We start from the raw sequence: 16,989 nt of genomic DNA on the forward strand, positions 1-16,989 counted from the left end.
CGAGTCCCGGACGTTCGGACTATCCGCGTGTCCGTGGGGTGACCCATCCGGACAAAATCGGACGCACAAACACGTCCGTTTGGGTCGCCCCATTGGAGATGCCCTAAGCAAAGGAGAACTGTTGGATGTGCTTTGGGTGGTAGATATAGCCTATGTCAGGGCCCTGACTTCGTAGAAGCAAAGTTAGAGGAGCCGGCTCCCACGTCCGCTAGTCTCCGACCAGCAAGACGACATCAGAGGATAGGGCAACATCATGCACGGTTGCAGAACGTTGGTGTGACTAGCCTACCACCAGATCCCACAACACCAGCCCTGGTTGGGTTCACTGGCCCAGATTGAAGCCTTAATGCCCAGATCGTCACAAACGAACGTCGTGCGACCGTAGAAAGCAACAGTGGTACGCCACCATCTCCTCATCGTTGTTCCGCTTGAAGACGTCGGATCTTGGCCAGCCCACGTGCGCCGCCCTTGCCTTGCGGTAGCGTTCCACCTCCTCCCGCGAAGTGGTGCCGAGGAGCAACATCTCTGCCCATCGTCGTTTCGATTGGAATGGCGCCGCCACGGCATCAACGGCGGCCCGTAGATCGGGTAAATGAGGCTATTTAGGGTTTTGGGGAGGGCCCCTATGGAGTCGATCAGGAGGGGCCATTTTTTTTGTTTGCAGGTAGTAGGGTACATCATATTTTTTCTAGTTTTTTTTTTATCGGTTTTCATGTATGCCGATCGATTGAGATTTTCTTAAGTCTCAAGTCAACTTATAAAAAGATGCTTGAGATTGCGACTTTTCTCGTTAAAAAAGTGCAATTCCATTTTTCTGCCAGAAATGTCGCAACTACTTTTATTTGAGCTGCGATTACGACTTTTCGAGTTGTAAGAGCTTAAGAAAATCTCGATCAATGGAGAACGTAAACCCTGCTGTTTTATACTGCTAAATATGACTTGCGTCTTTTTAGTGAAAACTTTTGTTGAGCTCGGAGGCAACTAGACTTTCCGATTGAAATATTGTTCAGCAAAAAAGTAATCGAAAGATCTGAGGAAAGTGCAGGTAGGGAGCGGGAGAAGATCCACCGCCTGAGAGCCGTTGCGACGAGTAATTAACCCAGCACTAACCACATCACCTTTAAAAAACCAGCATTAATCGCCCACTAACCACACACCCAGCTGGCCGAACCGCTGGGGCCCGACGCGCAGGCAGCAACGGTCGCCGAGGGTAACGCTCCTCGGGTTCTTTCCGCCATCCATCTCTGCCCGCGCCAGGACAGCAGCCAATCCCGTCCGGCCACGTCGCCCCATCTTCCCCACGAGCCCAACTCACCCGCGTCGTGCGTCACCACCGTCCCCGCATACCCGCCACTTCCCACCCCGACCCGCGGGCCCCACGGCTTCCCCCGCCATATATCCCACGCCCCGCCCTTCCTCCTTCCCCACTACTCAACTCTTCCATCCTCGCCGCGTCTTGCTCTGCGTTGGCGAAGCAGAGCACCATGGCGCTCCCCCGCGGCCTCCTCCTCGCCGCCGCATTGTCGCTGCTCCTCCTCGCCGGCGCAGGTAACCGACGACGCCCATTGCACGGCATTCCGCATTTTGGGAAGCAACAATGCCGGTTTGTTCAGTCCACTGACAAACGCTCTTCTATCTCGCAGACGCGGGCACGGTGGGCGTGAACTGGGGCCGCGTCGCGAACGACCTCCCCACCCCATCCGCAGTCGTCCAGCTCCTGAAGCAGCACGGCATCGCCCAAGTCAAGCTCTACGACACCGAGCCCACAGTCCTCCGCGCGCTCGCCAACAGCGGCGTCAAGGTCGTCGTCGCGCTCCCCAACGAGCAGCTCGCCGCCGCCGCCAAGCGCCCCTCCTACGCCCTCGCGTGGGTGCGCCGCAACGTGGCGGCCTACTACCCATCAACCCAGATCCAGGCCATCGCGGTCGGCAACGAGGTCTTCGCCACCGCCCCCAACGCCACCGCCCAGCTCGTCCCCGCCATGCGCAACATCCAGGCCGCCCTCGCGCGGCTCAACATCGACAAGGCCGTCAAGGTGTCCTCCCCCATCGCGCTCACCGCGCTGGCCAACTCCTACCCTCCCTCCGCCGGCGTGTTCCGGGAGGAGCTGGCCCAGCCGGTCATGAAGCCGATGCTGGAGTTTCTCGCGCAGACGGGGTCGTACCTCATGGTGAACGCGTACCCGTTCTTCGCCTACGCGGACAACGCGGGCGTCGTGTCGCTCGACTACGCGCTCTTCCGCCCCAACGCCGGCGTGCTCGACCCCGGCACCGGGCTCAAGTACTACAGCCTGCTCGACGCGCAGCTCGACGCCGTCTTTTCCGCCGTCGCGAAGCTCGGCGGGAGCTACAGCGGCGTGCGCGTGGTGGTGTCGGAGACCGGGTGGCCGTCGAAGGGGGATGCGAAGGAGGTCGGCGCCGGCGCGGGCAACGCGGCGGCGTACAACGGGAACCTGGTGCGGCGCGTGCTGTCCGGGAACGCCGGCACGCCGCGCCGGCCCGACGCGGACGTGGACGTCTACCTCTTCGCGCTCTTCAACGAGAACCAGAAGCCCGGGCCGGCCTCGGAGCGCAACTACGGGGTTTTCTACCCCAACCAGAAGCAGGTCTACGACGTCCAGTTCGTCCTCGGCGGGAAGTCCGTCGGCAACGGCGGCGGCGGCGGGCTCGGGTGGCAGGACAACGGCGCCCCGAACACGAGCGGGGGCGGCGGCGGGGTGAAGGCGGTGGCGTCGCCGGGGTCGGCGTGGTGCGTGGCGAACGCGATGGCCGGGGAGTCGCGGCTGAAGGCGGCGCTGGACTACGCGTGCGGGCCCGGCGGCGCGGACTGCCGTGGCATCCAGCCCGGAGCGGCGTGCTTCGAGCCGAACACCATGGTGTCGCACGCGTCGTACGCCTTCAACGACTACTACCAGCGCAAGGGCCGCTCCATCGGCACCTGCGACTTCGCCGGCGCCGCCTACGTCGTCAACCAGGCACCGTCAAGTGAGTTCCCGTCTCCTTCATCATCCTCCGCCATGCACATGTTTATTGCTCATAATTTAATTTCTCGTAGTAGTACCACTCGTGCAACCGAAATGTAGGTTGTTCTAGGAACACGATTGCTTGTATTAGAAAGCAAAATGTAGGTGCTAGGTACTCGGTTCCTCACTCGTAGCTCCAGCAAAATGTAGCTTCTTCACTAGTACTCTTAACAATCAACAGTTTACCATTATCAACAAGGCAAAAAGTTACAGTGTGGGAACCACGTTTGCAAGCGCAAGAAACATCCCGTACCAGTAGACTGCAATTTGCAACAGGGAGATGGGGTATAGCAGTACTCCCTCCGTCCTCAAATAAGTGGACATCTAGCCTAAAATTTTGTCCATGAAAAAGTGTACTTCTATGTTCCCAATGGACTTTAAATTAGCAAAAGTTGTTTCTCTCTCATCGCACGGAAATCAAACCCAATAATATTCAACACATGTTATCTTAATTTTCTACATGCACTTAGCCTATTGGAGATGAAATAATTAAAGAGGAGAGATATGTTTGTTGCATCTTTCCAATGCAACTTTTGTCTCTTTTTACTAATTTATCTTGAAAATCCCGCACGTCCACTTATTTGTGGACGGAGGGAGTAGGACGGTTCAAATCAAAATCGAAATGATACGAAAGCTGCTTTGCGATTGATTGTACGGGAATGATTCCCCGTTCTTTTGCCCCACAAGCACGCTGGCTGTCACGCACGGTGAAAACACCACCATGCACAACTGAAAACCGCAGCAACACTTAAATCTGTACTGCGATTACTACCAGTACAACAGTACCTAATTAAGTTAGCATTGGATTCGAGCTGCCGTGTTCGTTCAGCTGGGATTCAAGACTGGGCTGTTGCTAGTCAGTGTCTTGAGTTACTCCGTGACGTGACAGGGGTCAGCTCTGGGTGTGTCTCTGGCTCGCGGCACGACGCGATACGACGCGTCCTGTGTTCTTTACTTCTCGCATCGTAATGCGTGCCATGGCTGGCCGTCGTACTCGTGATGGGTGCGATTGCCGCTTCCGGTTCCTCTGCTGCATGTAGTTCCCCTACATTGTGCATTGTTTACTCTTTCCTGTCCCAGTACTAGGACCTGTCCATGTTCACATTGGACAACGTAGCAATCTCTGCATTCCACACAATGTTTTTGCTCACGAGTGGATCTAACTCGGTGCTCGTGTTTAATTCCATTGTTTTGTTTTGTTTTGTTTTGCAGAGATGGGCAAGTGCGAGCTCCCCTCCACTGTCTGAACTGGAACGACGCTTTCTTCTCAGGGATGGAAAACCAGTGAGAGACCCAGGACCAGACGATCTGCATCTGGGTTAACCAAAATATCTATGGCAGGAAAAGAGGGAGGGAAGGGATGTTGGAATCTCGGCTCGCTTTCTCACTTTCTTTACCAGCATTGCTTGACTACTGCAGCATGTTTGCTGCATCGATAGCAGTATAGTAGTACGGAGTAGTAAGAACCAAGTACTGTAGCTAATATAGCTAGCTGTGCGTCTTTTGCAGCTTTGGGGAACGGGTCATACCTTTGTTTAATTGGGCTCTGTAACTATGATGCTATTAATCACTACTATAAGCTTCACTTAGTACTAATTTTAGCCTTTGCGAGCCATGTGAGCCACTATGGCTTGCTTGTTGTCTCCACTCCTGAGTGCTCGATTGGTTTGGTTTGACTCGTGTCTTCATCATCTCTAAGTGTGTGTCTACCGGAAATGGTGCTTGCCTTTGAAGCCAGTTTGGCAATCAATCGAGTGTCAACTCATGATGGTGGCAGGCAGCTACCGTCCATCGTGCAGTGGTGCCATTGTATTGCCTTTTAGCACGCTGTGGTGCTAAATAGTTAGCCTGAAAAAAGGCGAAATTAGGTGCCAATCTGGAGGAATTTCGTGTCAACTGCAGTGCAAAGCAGGCTGCAAAAGCGGCACTGCTTTAGCATGTACTCCCTCCAATCCAAAACAAGTGTTAGTATAAATTTTCTATTAAATTATTATGAAATACTTAACACTTATTATGGATCCGAGGGAGTAAGCATTGGTGTGCATATTTGAAAGAATTTTGTTGCTCAGAGTTGTTTCCGCTTGTCAATGATAGTGTGACGTAAGATGGGAAATGCAAAAACTTTCTTAACATTTGTGGATCTAAATAAACTACAATGTAAACTTCAATCGATACGGCCAAAATTTTATCATTACTTCACCAAGGGGAGGAGATGCTTAGAAATCAGTACATGCAAAATGAAAGCCAGATTTTTTCGATATAGGGTGATTTCATTACTTAAAAGGTTTAAGTATTACACCCGATTTCTACATAACTGAGATGCACACAGCCGCAATCCAAACGAACCGAACCAAATATAAGTGACAGAGAAAGTAAACAGTAAAAACACGCAGCCTGGAATACTAAAGGTATGGAGGAGCAATCCTGAGATTATGCTGCCACAAATGAAAGCCAGATATATGAGAGAAAGCTTAGCACATGTACATGGCATGAAAAACAAAAACAAACCAACCTCGTTAGGGGAGAGGATGCTCGAAACTGTACACCAATGCCCATGTGCTCCTTATAGTAGCAATAATGAACTGCATGAAAATATATAGTGCATGGTTGTTGCACCCGGAAGCCGAAATGATTTTCCGATGGTTGTTGTACCATATAATGCCAAACTTTATAATAGGGTTCCTATTTAAATATCACAATGCAGGAATGAAAGAAGCCATATTCCTGAGACCGAGCAACGAGTAGAGCATATCCTTAGCTAACAGCTAGGTTCAAATGAAGGTACTCCACATGCAGATGTACACAAGTTCAGGCTTTGCTAGAACTCCTTTTGCAATTTCGTTGACAACCATACATTGTTCTTAGGAGTTGGAAGCATCGGAATTTGCGATTATGCATCGCTAGATTCTTACACGAAGTAACAAAACCATGATGTATGGTTTGATATGTACTCTTCCATAGCCTCTAGGGTATCCATGACTCAATAGGAACTTTGGACTCACTATGCCGTAGAAACCCTAGGATCAACCGCAATCTCCTCCGCACCACCATAATTCTGTGCAATCTTCCTACCACCTACTCAATGCTAGGATGGAACGGCCGCGTGTCGGTAGCGGTGAGCTCGTGGCTCCGCTGCAGCCTGGCGACGAGCTTGAGTTGCAAAACTTCTACTTCAACGGCCGAACGGAAGAGGTTGCTTGGGCTCAATGCTCAGCGCTAGGCCGAGGCGACCGCCCACGAGTAAGCGAGACTCGCTCACAACGAGGAATCTCGACAACAGCAGGCGACGCTGAACGATGGTACCTGTCATATGAGCAAAGCAAGAGCAGAGAGGTGGCATGGGAGAAGGCGGTGAAAGGGAACAACGATGGCGATGCGGCCCTGTCACTTCGACAGATGGTCAGCAGACTATGGTTACTTTAAATTTTACTTTAGTTCAGTTCAAATTTTGCATAAATATGAAAGACTTTCATCTAATTTCATTTGAATTCACCTAAATTTTCCTATTTATTCTTATTTTATTTAATTTTAAATATATTTTGGAGGAGCCAGTTGAAAAACATAGGCTTTCCTGAAACATATTGCTTATTTTATGTCGTTTCTCTCGCCCATTTCTAGCCCCTTCGCCGGTTCCTTGCCGCATCACCGTAGAAATTATAGATCGCCGACACCCACTGCGCCGTAGAAACCCTAGGATCCACCGCAATCTCCTCGGCACCATCACAATTCTGTGGCAGCTTCCTACCACCTACTCAATGCTAGGATGGAACGGCCGCGTGTCGGTAGCGGTGAGCTCATGGCTACGCTGCAGCCTAACGACGAGCTTGAGCTGCTGAACTTCTACTTCGACGGCCAAGTGGGAGAGGCCGCTTGAGCTCAACGCTTAGCGCCAGGCCGAGGCGGTCGCCGGCGAGTAAGCGAGACTCGCCCACAACAAGGAATCTCGCCAGCAGCGAGCGACGCTAAATGATGGTATCATATGAGCGAAGCAAGAGCAGGTGGCACAGGAGAAGGCGGTGAAAGGGAAGAACGGTGGCGAGGCGGGCCTGTCACGCACCCCGACAGATGGTAGACTATGGCTACTTTAAATTTTACTTTAGTTCAGTTCAAATTTTGCATAAGTATGAAAGACTTTCATCTAATTTCATTTGAATTCGCCTAAAATTTCCTATTTATTATTATTTCATCGAATTTTAAATATATTTTGGAGGAGCCAGTTGAAAAACATAGGCTCCCATATAAATCGATCTATCGGCATCCTTCATAGGCCGGCAAAACGGCATTGCCGGAGCCCAAATGCCATACGGGGTCGCAGAGTGGAGATGCTATTTGCGTGAAAAGGGCGCAACTTAGAGCATCTCCAGCAGCGTCCCCTAAACCGTCCCCCAAACCGCGCCGGATTGAGCGTTTGGGGGACGTGTTTCGTTCGTGCCGCGTTTGGGGGACGTCGCTCCCCAGTCGCGTCCCCCAAACAAAATTTCGCAAATTTTAAACTTAGCTAGATTCGATTTAGATTCGTCCAAACTTACATAGATTCGAACGAAATTTGACTAAATTTAAACTAAACCTAATCTAGAACCACTTGCGGCGGCCGGAGGCGTCGTAATACTGCTGGAAGTTGTACATCTCGTCGGTGACGACCTCCTGCTTGACGCGCTCGTCGACGGGCTCGTCCACGGGCTCGTCCTTCACCAAGCCGCTTGGTCCTGCCTCGCCGTCGTCGGTGAGGTCCACCGGCGGCTTGCCGGAGTCGCGGATGGACATGGCGATCGCCGCGTCCAGGTCGCCCCTCCGGGCGTCCTTGTCGTCCATGGACGCCAAGAACGCCGCCCGCAGCCACTGGGCGGTCCTCGGGGTCGTCGGCTGGCGGCGATAAGCCGGCTGCTGCCGCTCGTACTCCGCCGGCGGCGCCGCTGCGGCGCTTCCTCCGGCTCCTCCTTCACCTCCGGCTTCGGGATGAGGAGGGCGCCGCCGCGCCTCCCTTGCTGCCGCCCGCTGCCGCTACCGCCACGCCTCGTGTTGACGGGCGTCGCCGGCTCCTCCTTAACCTCCCGTTTGGGGACGGTGTAGGGCGCCGACCGGTACGGCGAGGACGGCGTCGATCGCGCCGGTCCCGAGGAAGAAGAGTGCGAGGAGGACGAGTACGTCGTCCTCCTCGGCTGCCATTGAGGAGACGCCGGCGGCGGCGACGGCATCTCCGGCCTTGGAGCGCCGTTGCGGAGGCCGCGGATGACGTTCTCGAGGGTGCGCCCGGAACGCCCCGAACGGGCGCGGCCTTCCCTGTTCCAGCTGTTGGGGCCGCCGACGAGGTTGTCGGTGCTTGTGCATCTCGACGTCGTACTTCGCCTGGAAGTACGTCGTCCACCAGGCGTCGTTGTCGTTGACCGCCCACGTCGGATCCCGCCGCTCCTCGGCGGTCAGATGAGCCCGACGGGCCTTGATGGCGTCCCTCCATTGGTCCGAGCCCGGCTTCGGCGGCGGCGGGACGCCAATGCCGTTCACGGCCATCTTCCGGCCCGCCGCCGCTGGCGGCCGCATGTCCGGCGGGGCCGGATACCGGGCGTGGTACGGCGCCCACGCCTCCGCCACGGTGAGGCTGCCGCGGCCGAGGCCGTTCGCCGCGGCGATCTTGCGGGAGGAAGAGCTCGACATTTTTTGGAGCGGCGGAGGAGAAGATGCGGGAGGGGGAGGCGGCGGCGACGAGAAGGTTTGTGAGCGGCGAGAGCGCGGGCGTCTTAAAACGGCGGCGGCGCGGGTGGTTGCACGCAATAACTCCGGCGCGGACGGCCACGCGGCCATGCACGGCGAGACGCGTCCCTGCGTCGCCCGGGAAAACGGGGACGCCATTAACGTCGCTTGACCAAAGGTAGGCGACGGGGTTTTAGCCTTCCGTGCCGGCCGACGCGTCGGGCCCGCGCCGGTTGGCCTCGCTTTCGTTGTGTCCGGCGTCCCGGAGCGTCCCCCGTGGGACGGGGACGGGCTCGGGCGCCGGACACCGTATCGGGCCGCGCCGGACAAAAATGGGCTTTGGGGGACGCGGCTGGAACGCTTTTTTGGTCCGGCGCGCCCCAAATCCCTTTGGGGGACGCTTTGGGGGACGCGGCTGGAGATGCTCTTAGAGCCTATCCAGAGGAATTTTGTGCTAAGAGCATCCCAGCCGTTGGGGCTCCCCAGGCCGAAATCCGGCGCTATTTAGCGCCGGATGGATGTATTTTTTTGGCCTGGGGAGGCCCATTTTCCCAGTGGCGAGCCCATGGTCGCCTTCACCCACCATGTGCATAGCGACGGTGTCGCCGGGAAGGGCAACTGTCGGAGTGCACTCGTCGCTTTGAACCGCCGTAATGGTCCGCGAAGTGGTCTGGAGAGCCTAAACGCCTCGTCGGGAACGGTCGAAGTCGCCTCGAACTTACAACCGCCGTAATGGAGCATGAACTCCGAGGAAGAGCAACCGCCGCTCTCTTCGTCCAGAGAAGAACTACATATACGGTTTCGAATGGCCGACGCCATTCATCTATTCTCTCCTCACCATCTTCTGTCAACCATGAGCGACTGGTCGTGGCCATCGGACACCGAACGGCGAGGGAAGCCGCCGGGATGGCGGCATTGGTGGGATCGCGTTGCATTGTCCAGCAGCGACGATTCCCCCCCGCCGTCCAGCGAAGACGAATGGGATGACGACGAGGAGGAGGACGAGGAGGAGGCTGAGGAGCAGGCCGTGGAGCCGGCCGAGGAGCAGCCCGAGGAGCCGGCCGAGGAACCGGCCGAGGAAGAAGCCGAGGAGCAGGCGGAGGAGGAGGAGGACGCAGAGGCGAAGGCACCTTCCTCCGACGAGGAGGTGACGAGCCGGAAGCGTCGCCGCCACGACGATGAGGCGGGGCCATCTAGGAAGAAGTAGTAGTTTAACTTTGTTTTTAAGTTTTTATATGTAATTTTTATGTTTATTCGAACTATATATAATTATGTTTATTCGAACTATATATAATTTGACTATGTTGAGAGTTCAAATCTTTCGTTCGACGATGGTCTTGCCGTAGATCGGGAAGACAAGGGTAGTGCCGTAGATCGGGGAAGACGAGGGTATTGCCGTAGAAACCCATGCCATTGTCGCCAGACGGTCGGGGCCACCAAACGTTTCCCGCGATTTTCTCTCATCCGGAGTCCCCGAGCGCTCCCCGGGGGGCCGGGGATGGCGTGGGATCGCCGGATGAAATTAGGCCCAATTCCGGACGAAAACGAGGAAACGGGGACACGACTGGGCCGAATTACGCCGTCCGGATGGAAAAAAGGCTCGCCGGGGGCCTCGTCAGGGGGACGAGTGGAGATGCTCTAACTGCTGGGAAAAGCGTAGAGCCACAAAGCGGCATTGCTTTAATTTGGAGTAAACATTTTCCTCTTGAATCTGGATCTTGTTTGAGATCTCATGTGTCACGGCCATCTGGCTCCAAAGGCTGTTACGGCAAGCCGTCGATCTCAGGAGAAGCAGCCACTACCAACTATTTGGTGGATGCAATGCATTGATCGGATCATAGCGCACCTGGGTTATCTGTTCTGTACTATAGTACTAGTACAAGTGTAGTTCAGCTCGAAACATCGTGATGCATCACGGGACAAGTTCCCTGAGCCATTTCGACAGGCACGCCGCGTGCGAGCACGGTCTGGGATCACGTGTGTGTTTGGTTTGTCATGTGTGGATGGGTGACATCCGGCTGAGACCAGTGCCTCCTTCGCCGGAGTGTGCGCGCATGTGAAGGAAGGAAGCTGCCAATCGGGACTGGAGCTGGACCACAGCTGCCGCCTGCCGGAGGGGAGAGAGTCCGACGGGAATATCATCCTGGTCTTTGCCGCACGTCACCCGCGGTGAAAATCCGTGCAAGCACATGCTGGTCTTGTCACTACAGCTGTGCAAGAGACCTTCTTTTCCCTTTGACCCAACGGCTGCATGTTTTTTTCCTTTTGATTCAGGGATCGCTCTGTATGTGTGGAGCGGCCTAGCTGGGCTGGTCCATAAGCCAGTACGACCTGAATCCCGGATTGAGGTACTGGATACTCTGCTACTACGTGGGCTTCAGCCCAGATAAAACGGAAACTTCCTTTATTTATAGAGAAGAGGCTCAAAGCCCTAATGTATTAATTTTTCACCTGAAAAAAACAAAAGAATGTTCAAAATTTGTGGCTGCTGGGATTCGAGCCCAGGTCTCCACGGCCACAACGTGGAATTCTCACCACTAAACTACAGCCACATCTATGGAATTATTTTTGAAAACCAGGACCTTGATAATAAGATCTGTATTCTGTTAGGAATACAAGGCCCTTGTATGTTTTTTTTGTGGAATGGGGTTGTGCCCCGGCCTCTGCATCGGTTGATGCACACAACTTTTTATTAAGAGTACTAAATATTTAGAGTTTACAAATCAAAAGATCAACGAGGATCGATACAAAAATCAACCATCGAAACAAAGAAAAAGTTTGCTAAATAGATTCTGCATCATGTAATCTCCTAACAGGCCGCCTAGTAGTCTGGTAGAAAATATCCTGGGCAACCATTCGAAGGCAGTTGCATCCAGAAACCATGTACTCCCGCTGATCCTCCGGGAGCAAGAAACTCCAAAGCTGGATCTAGTGAACCATAGTGTGAATAACCTGCAAAAAATTAGTAGAATCCTTTTTGTTAAAGACAATATCATTTCCGCAGTTCCAAATTGACCAACATAAAGCTGAAACACCAATGCGAATTCTAGCTTTATCAGTTTTGTCAGTTCTATTTAGCCAATTCCCAAACAAATTTGTGACATTGGATGGAGGTGGAATGTTATATGCAGCAAAGACCAGCCACCAAATCATCCTAGCAAAAGGACAGGAAATAAACAAATGTTCCACTGATTTCCCGGCGTCACAGAAAGAACATTTCGTATTTTCATTCCAATTTCGCTTTACTAGATTATCACGGGTTAAAAGTACTTTCTTACTAAGAAACCACATAAATTTTGTAATTTTTAGTGGGATTTTTATCTTTCAAAGATACTTACGGAGATATCTTCCAAAGATACTAAGGCCCTTGTATGGTAGTGACCAAATTAACACCCAGCTCCAAGGATGTCATGTATGCCAGCCTTTTGCGTCTGTTCCATGTGCAATGCATGAAAGTGATATACATTAAGCCCACCGCGAACACCACTGTCCCATTGTCACATTCGCCCGTTGTTGATCCTCTCCGCCACCACCATAGCTGCTCCTCTTCCAATGCAACCGGTCGCAACCACTGCCAACGACACCTAACCGCCTTGTCCTACTCGAGGTGTGGCCAACCTCGGGATGATTCCCTCCTTTTTGACGCTAGGCTGCATCTCCTTCTCACATTGCAAGAAGGACGCTGCCGAAACTGAATACCAACCCCTGCCAACATACATCCAGACGACCAAACTAAATGAAGAAGAAGGAATCAAAGCTACATTGTTCAGCTTAATTCATATTATGAAATGAGTTGACCAATTTCACTTAGCTACAGTGTTAGCTCCAACTTAGCGTGTAAATATTCTAACACATCACACAATATAAAATTGCATGGCTAGTTGAAAATAAATGAACAACTGCATAAGTAAGCATAGCTAGTATATATGATGGCCGTTCAAAATGACTACCGTAAATATTGAAAAGTAGCTTGACTTCGATCCTTCATCGACATTTCAATCCAGTATTCGATTTTTCCTAAATGGTACCAATAGACTTACATTTCCATATGCATGGGTTCATGCAAAACCTTTATCTCGAACATGAGATAAAGGTGATTGGGTGACTACTATTTTAATCCAACAAAAGTAGTACTTTTAGCAATAGTTAGATGCACTCTCGCAAGTTATATCTAGATATTATTCACAATCCTACACTTTAGCCACATTCCTTCAACAAGATATTCAAGAAAGAATACATATAAACCAATTATATTAGATAAACCAAATATAACCTAGAGGGTCATAATTTTTGTCTGATTCATTTTATTCAGTTATATTCTGGAGCTATTCACATAAATAGATAGATTTATGAGTAATTTTAACAATTGCACGCATTAGAAATGTAAAGTACATTAAACTTAAAAGACATGAAAAACATTATACTTAATTAATATTTTTGTACTTAAACCTAATATTGATCAAAATACTATGAAAGATTGTATGCCGAATATTGTATGAGTAAAGAAAATATGTGTTTAGTTATAAAATGAATAAAAAAATGTAAAAAGGTTTAATATAAATTGTTGAAGATTGTTGACTCTATCATCTCGTGGCTGGCAAAAAGTGATGATCAATCTCGGATTTGTTATATTATAATAGATATAGCGCAATAAAAAATTCCATGGCTAGGTCAAAATCCATGCATGCTATAATGCCAGAACAAGCATCATCTTTTTGGAATATTCTGCTCCAAGATAGTGAGAGGGCTCTCGAAGATCTGCGCATGTATAGATTTCCGTGTTGCCGTCTATATAGCCCACAACATAACACCGGCGCAGACAAAATCTTCATGTGCCAATGACTCCATCATAAAGAAAGCCATTCCTTAGCAAACCCACAGCTGTTGGCCAGAGGGTTCTCCACTAGTTCCTCATGTAGCACTTCCCAGGTCCAGGACTTCTCAGGTGCTTCCCGCCATATTGCACTGAAGAAGTTAGTGCCACCACGAGTCGATAGGTTCATGACAAAGAGCGCATGAGCATGTATCAGCGTCTCAACAAAGTGGTTTCTGTTGGCAGAGATTAATGTAATATGTGCCATATAAACACTCTGATTTTAGAAAGAACCTATATCTTCCAAAGGGACAACTAGGTTTTCTGCTCGTTGTTTGCAGTGGAACTCGTACGTTCATCAACCCATGCCTTCCTGTCTGTTTTCGTTTTCACCAACATCTAGTAAGCATAGCGAACTGAAAAACCATTTTTCTCAAAATGCCAAGCCCACATATACTCATGAGAAACAGTGCCCAAAGGAACTGAGTGGATAATCTCCACATGCGCATATGTAAGAAATGCGTTTCAAGTACCTGCATATTCCATGGTCGGGTTACTTGTTCAATAAGCTCAGAGACAAATACCGGTGGTCATTCTTGACAGAATCCCTTGTAATCAGTTGTCCCTCCAAATCCTAGTATTCTGCCCGCTGCCAATTCTTCTGATCAAACCCAGCTCAAGCACTTTGTGCCCCTCAATTATGGCCCTCCAAATTTTTGACGGTCAGGTCCCAGCTCGGCCCGCAACAAGTGTGTACCCAGATAATATATAGATTTAAGTACACGCATGCTCAGTGTGTTGGGACTAGTAAGGAGCCGCCAAGCTTGACGGACCAAAAGAGCCAAATTAAATTGCTCCATGTCTCTAAAACCCATACCACCATCATGTTTTGGTCGTGTCATAGGTTCCCACGAAACACAATGTGTTTTCCCCTGTCCTTCTTTCGAACCCCACCGAAAACCTCAGATGATGGAGTTGATAAGATAATGGAGATTAGCAAGCCATAAATTAGTCCTATTTGTGGATTTAAAATCGTGATACTTCAACATAATATTTCATTATAAATACAAGGCCACGTATGTAGTGATAAAAATAACACCCGCCGTTTCAAGGATGTCATGTATGATTGCCTTTTGTGTCTATTTCATGTGTAAGGCATGAAAGTGTTAGATATGGGATGAGCCCACGAGAAATGTGTTTCTACCGTTGTTGGCGTCAGAAACCCACCGGCGGGCAGCGACTGGCCAACACGGTAGAGCCGGGAATGACTAGGGCTGCGGCTGGCCCCAGTCCCTCAGAGCGACGGCCCGCAAAGCCTCCTGGTCGCGCGCCGATGCTTTGGGTCGCAAGGGCGTGCCACTGACCTATACCTGGTCAGGAAGGTGTGGATGATGCCTCGCTTAGTTTCCTGCAGGGCACACACGTACACGTTAAATACGAGCCTCGATCGGCTCTCAGGTTGTCCTGTGAATCGGCTCAGGGAGCCGATTCACCCATGATTCGTCCAAGGTGGCCGAATATATGGTGGTCCTGCTTGATCAATATAAAGCGTATGAGATCCACGACGATCTAGGGTTTTCACCGCATAATCGGATCATCCTACTCACGATTGGGCCTCGCGCTCACGCACGGTAAACGTAAGCCAGCCCTAGACAAGGCCTAAAAACCAACACTAGGTTGATCCTCGGAACGTCCTGTCTAGGGGCAGCAAACTACACCCCGCATGCCGCTGGATCCTCCAACCCTTTGTAAGGCCTAACTATTGCAGATATTAAACTAATCCTTGATGAATCAAGGATCGACCATAACGGATCAGATCTACTAAATAAAGATCAAGCGGGGTGCCGCCCTGCACCCATGATGAGGCACAAGGACGGCTAGACGCGCTAGGATTGCACTACGCAAGCATATGATGCTAAGAACGATGCTAACCCTAACGCGTCTACGATAACTACGTCGCTCGCCATCAAAAAGGCTTCGATACGAGCAACGCATGAACAACTAGGCAGGCTCGTGCTGCCTAGATCGCGAGATGCGATCTAGGCAGCATGGTGCTTACCGGAGGAACCCTCGAGACGAAGGAGTTGGCGATGCGCCGAGATTGGTTTGTGTTGAACGTTGGTTGTTGTTTATTCCATAAACCCTAGGTACATATTTATAGTCCAGGGGACTTTCTAATGTGGACGTGCACCAAACCGTACACGGGTAAAACTCTAACTTCTAAACTAAGATGCGATCTAATATGTTACAGATACATGGGCAGTTTAGCCCAACTTGGTATAAAAGGCCGATTCACGTATCTCTTCTATATGTATATCTTCAAGACCATCCTGATCGCGACCCACCTCTGACTTGGCCAAATTCTGGTGATAACACATGCCCCCCTGGTTTTGGAAATAACATTTCCAAAATCATTAAACTATTCTCTCGTAGGGTCATGTCGTGGCAGAGCAGAACCGTCGCAGAGTCCTTCATCATGATAACTTGCCTCCTCACCTTCTCTGCACGATTTGACGGTTTCGGCACCACTTCCTCGGAAACTGCTGTGGCATTGAATTTTTACTATGCCCCTTTTTATCTAACCGCAGCAAACAGTCTTCCTCCTCAGCATCCCCTTCGCATTAGCATCCAAAAAAAAACCCTCCTGTGACACCATGTCCTCTTCCTCCTCTACCTCATCGGATCTTTCCACCCAGTCCTCGTCATCTCGCGAGCCGACGCCGGAGCACAACCCGGCGGAGGTCCATGCGGCCAACGTCCGCCGTGCCATTGCGGCCGGGGAGGAGTCAGATCATGACTTCTCCATCTGGTCAGAGGACGACAAGTCCCTGACTGATGGGGAGAGCGATCTCCGCTTCCTCGTCGACAAGGAAGCGGTGGAAGAAAGCGATGATGATCGCTTCCCCTGGGATGGGGCCACCTCCGAGGAGGTGAAGGAGAACGAAGAGGAGGATGCTGACGACGACAGCTCCCCCGACGAGCCGCCGGCCAAGCGCCATTGCCCCTGGCCGGGGAACCTGAGTGACTTCGACAGCGACGACGACGACGACGACGAGGCAGACGAGGACAATGAAGGTCCCGCCGGCGGCCGCTGGAGCAGCGATGACGAGTCGGCCGGGAGCAGCGCCGATAGCGGCGATGACGGCGATGACGAGGGCAGCAACGGTCCATAGATAGGGCCCGCAGCATAGGATCCGTAGAAGTAGGCGGGACAATGCATCCCCTTTTTAAGGCAATCGGCTCTACTATGTAAGAAATCTTTCTTATTAATGAAGAACTTTTCCCCAATTTAATTTTGCCGATCTCCTCTTCCACTGACCTAGCCGATTCGTTCCCCTTGCCAATGCGTAATGAGCCGATAGCACCGTATCGGTCCTTCAAGATTTGCCCTTCCCTTCTCCAACCGATGATTTTCTAAATTTGGCAGAAAATGCAGTATCTTCAGGGAAACCCTTGAACTTTCCCA

General features: G+C 51.2%; 1 protein-coding gene and 1 non-coding gene across 2 annotated transcripts; one reads left to right on the forward strand and one right to left on the reverse strand.

Moving 5' to 3' along the window:
- Positions 1–1,484: 1,484 nt before the first annotated feature.
- On the forward strand, positions 1,485–4,618 carry LOC124688454 (glucan endo-1,3-beta-glucosidase 12-like). Its single transcript, XM_047222132.1, has 3 exons — positions 1,485–1,548; positions 1,644–2,984; positions 4,235–4,618. The coding sequence occupies exons 1-3, from the start codon at positions 1,485–1,487 to the stop codon at positions 4,267–4,269; spliced, it is 1,440 nt and encodes a 479-aa protein (XP_047078088.1). The 3' UTR covers positions 4,270–4,618.
- Positions 4,619–11,190: 6,572 nt separating this feature from the next.
- Positions 11,191–11,262, reverse strand: TRNAH-GUG. The gene has a single exon. It is a non-coding gene; the product is annotated as a tRNA-His (tRNA).
- Between the last annotated feature and the right edge of the window lie 5,727 nt (positions 11,263–16,989).

This window comes from Lolium rigidum, chromosome 2 (assembly GCF_022539505.1).
Source record: "Lolium rigidum isolate FL_2022 chromosome 2, APGP_CSIRO_Lrig_0.1, whole genome shotgun sequence".
Lineage (NCBI taxonomy): Eukaryota > Viridiplantae > Streptophyta > Magnoliopsida > Poales > Poaceae > Lolium > Lolium rigidum.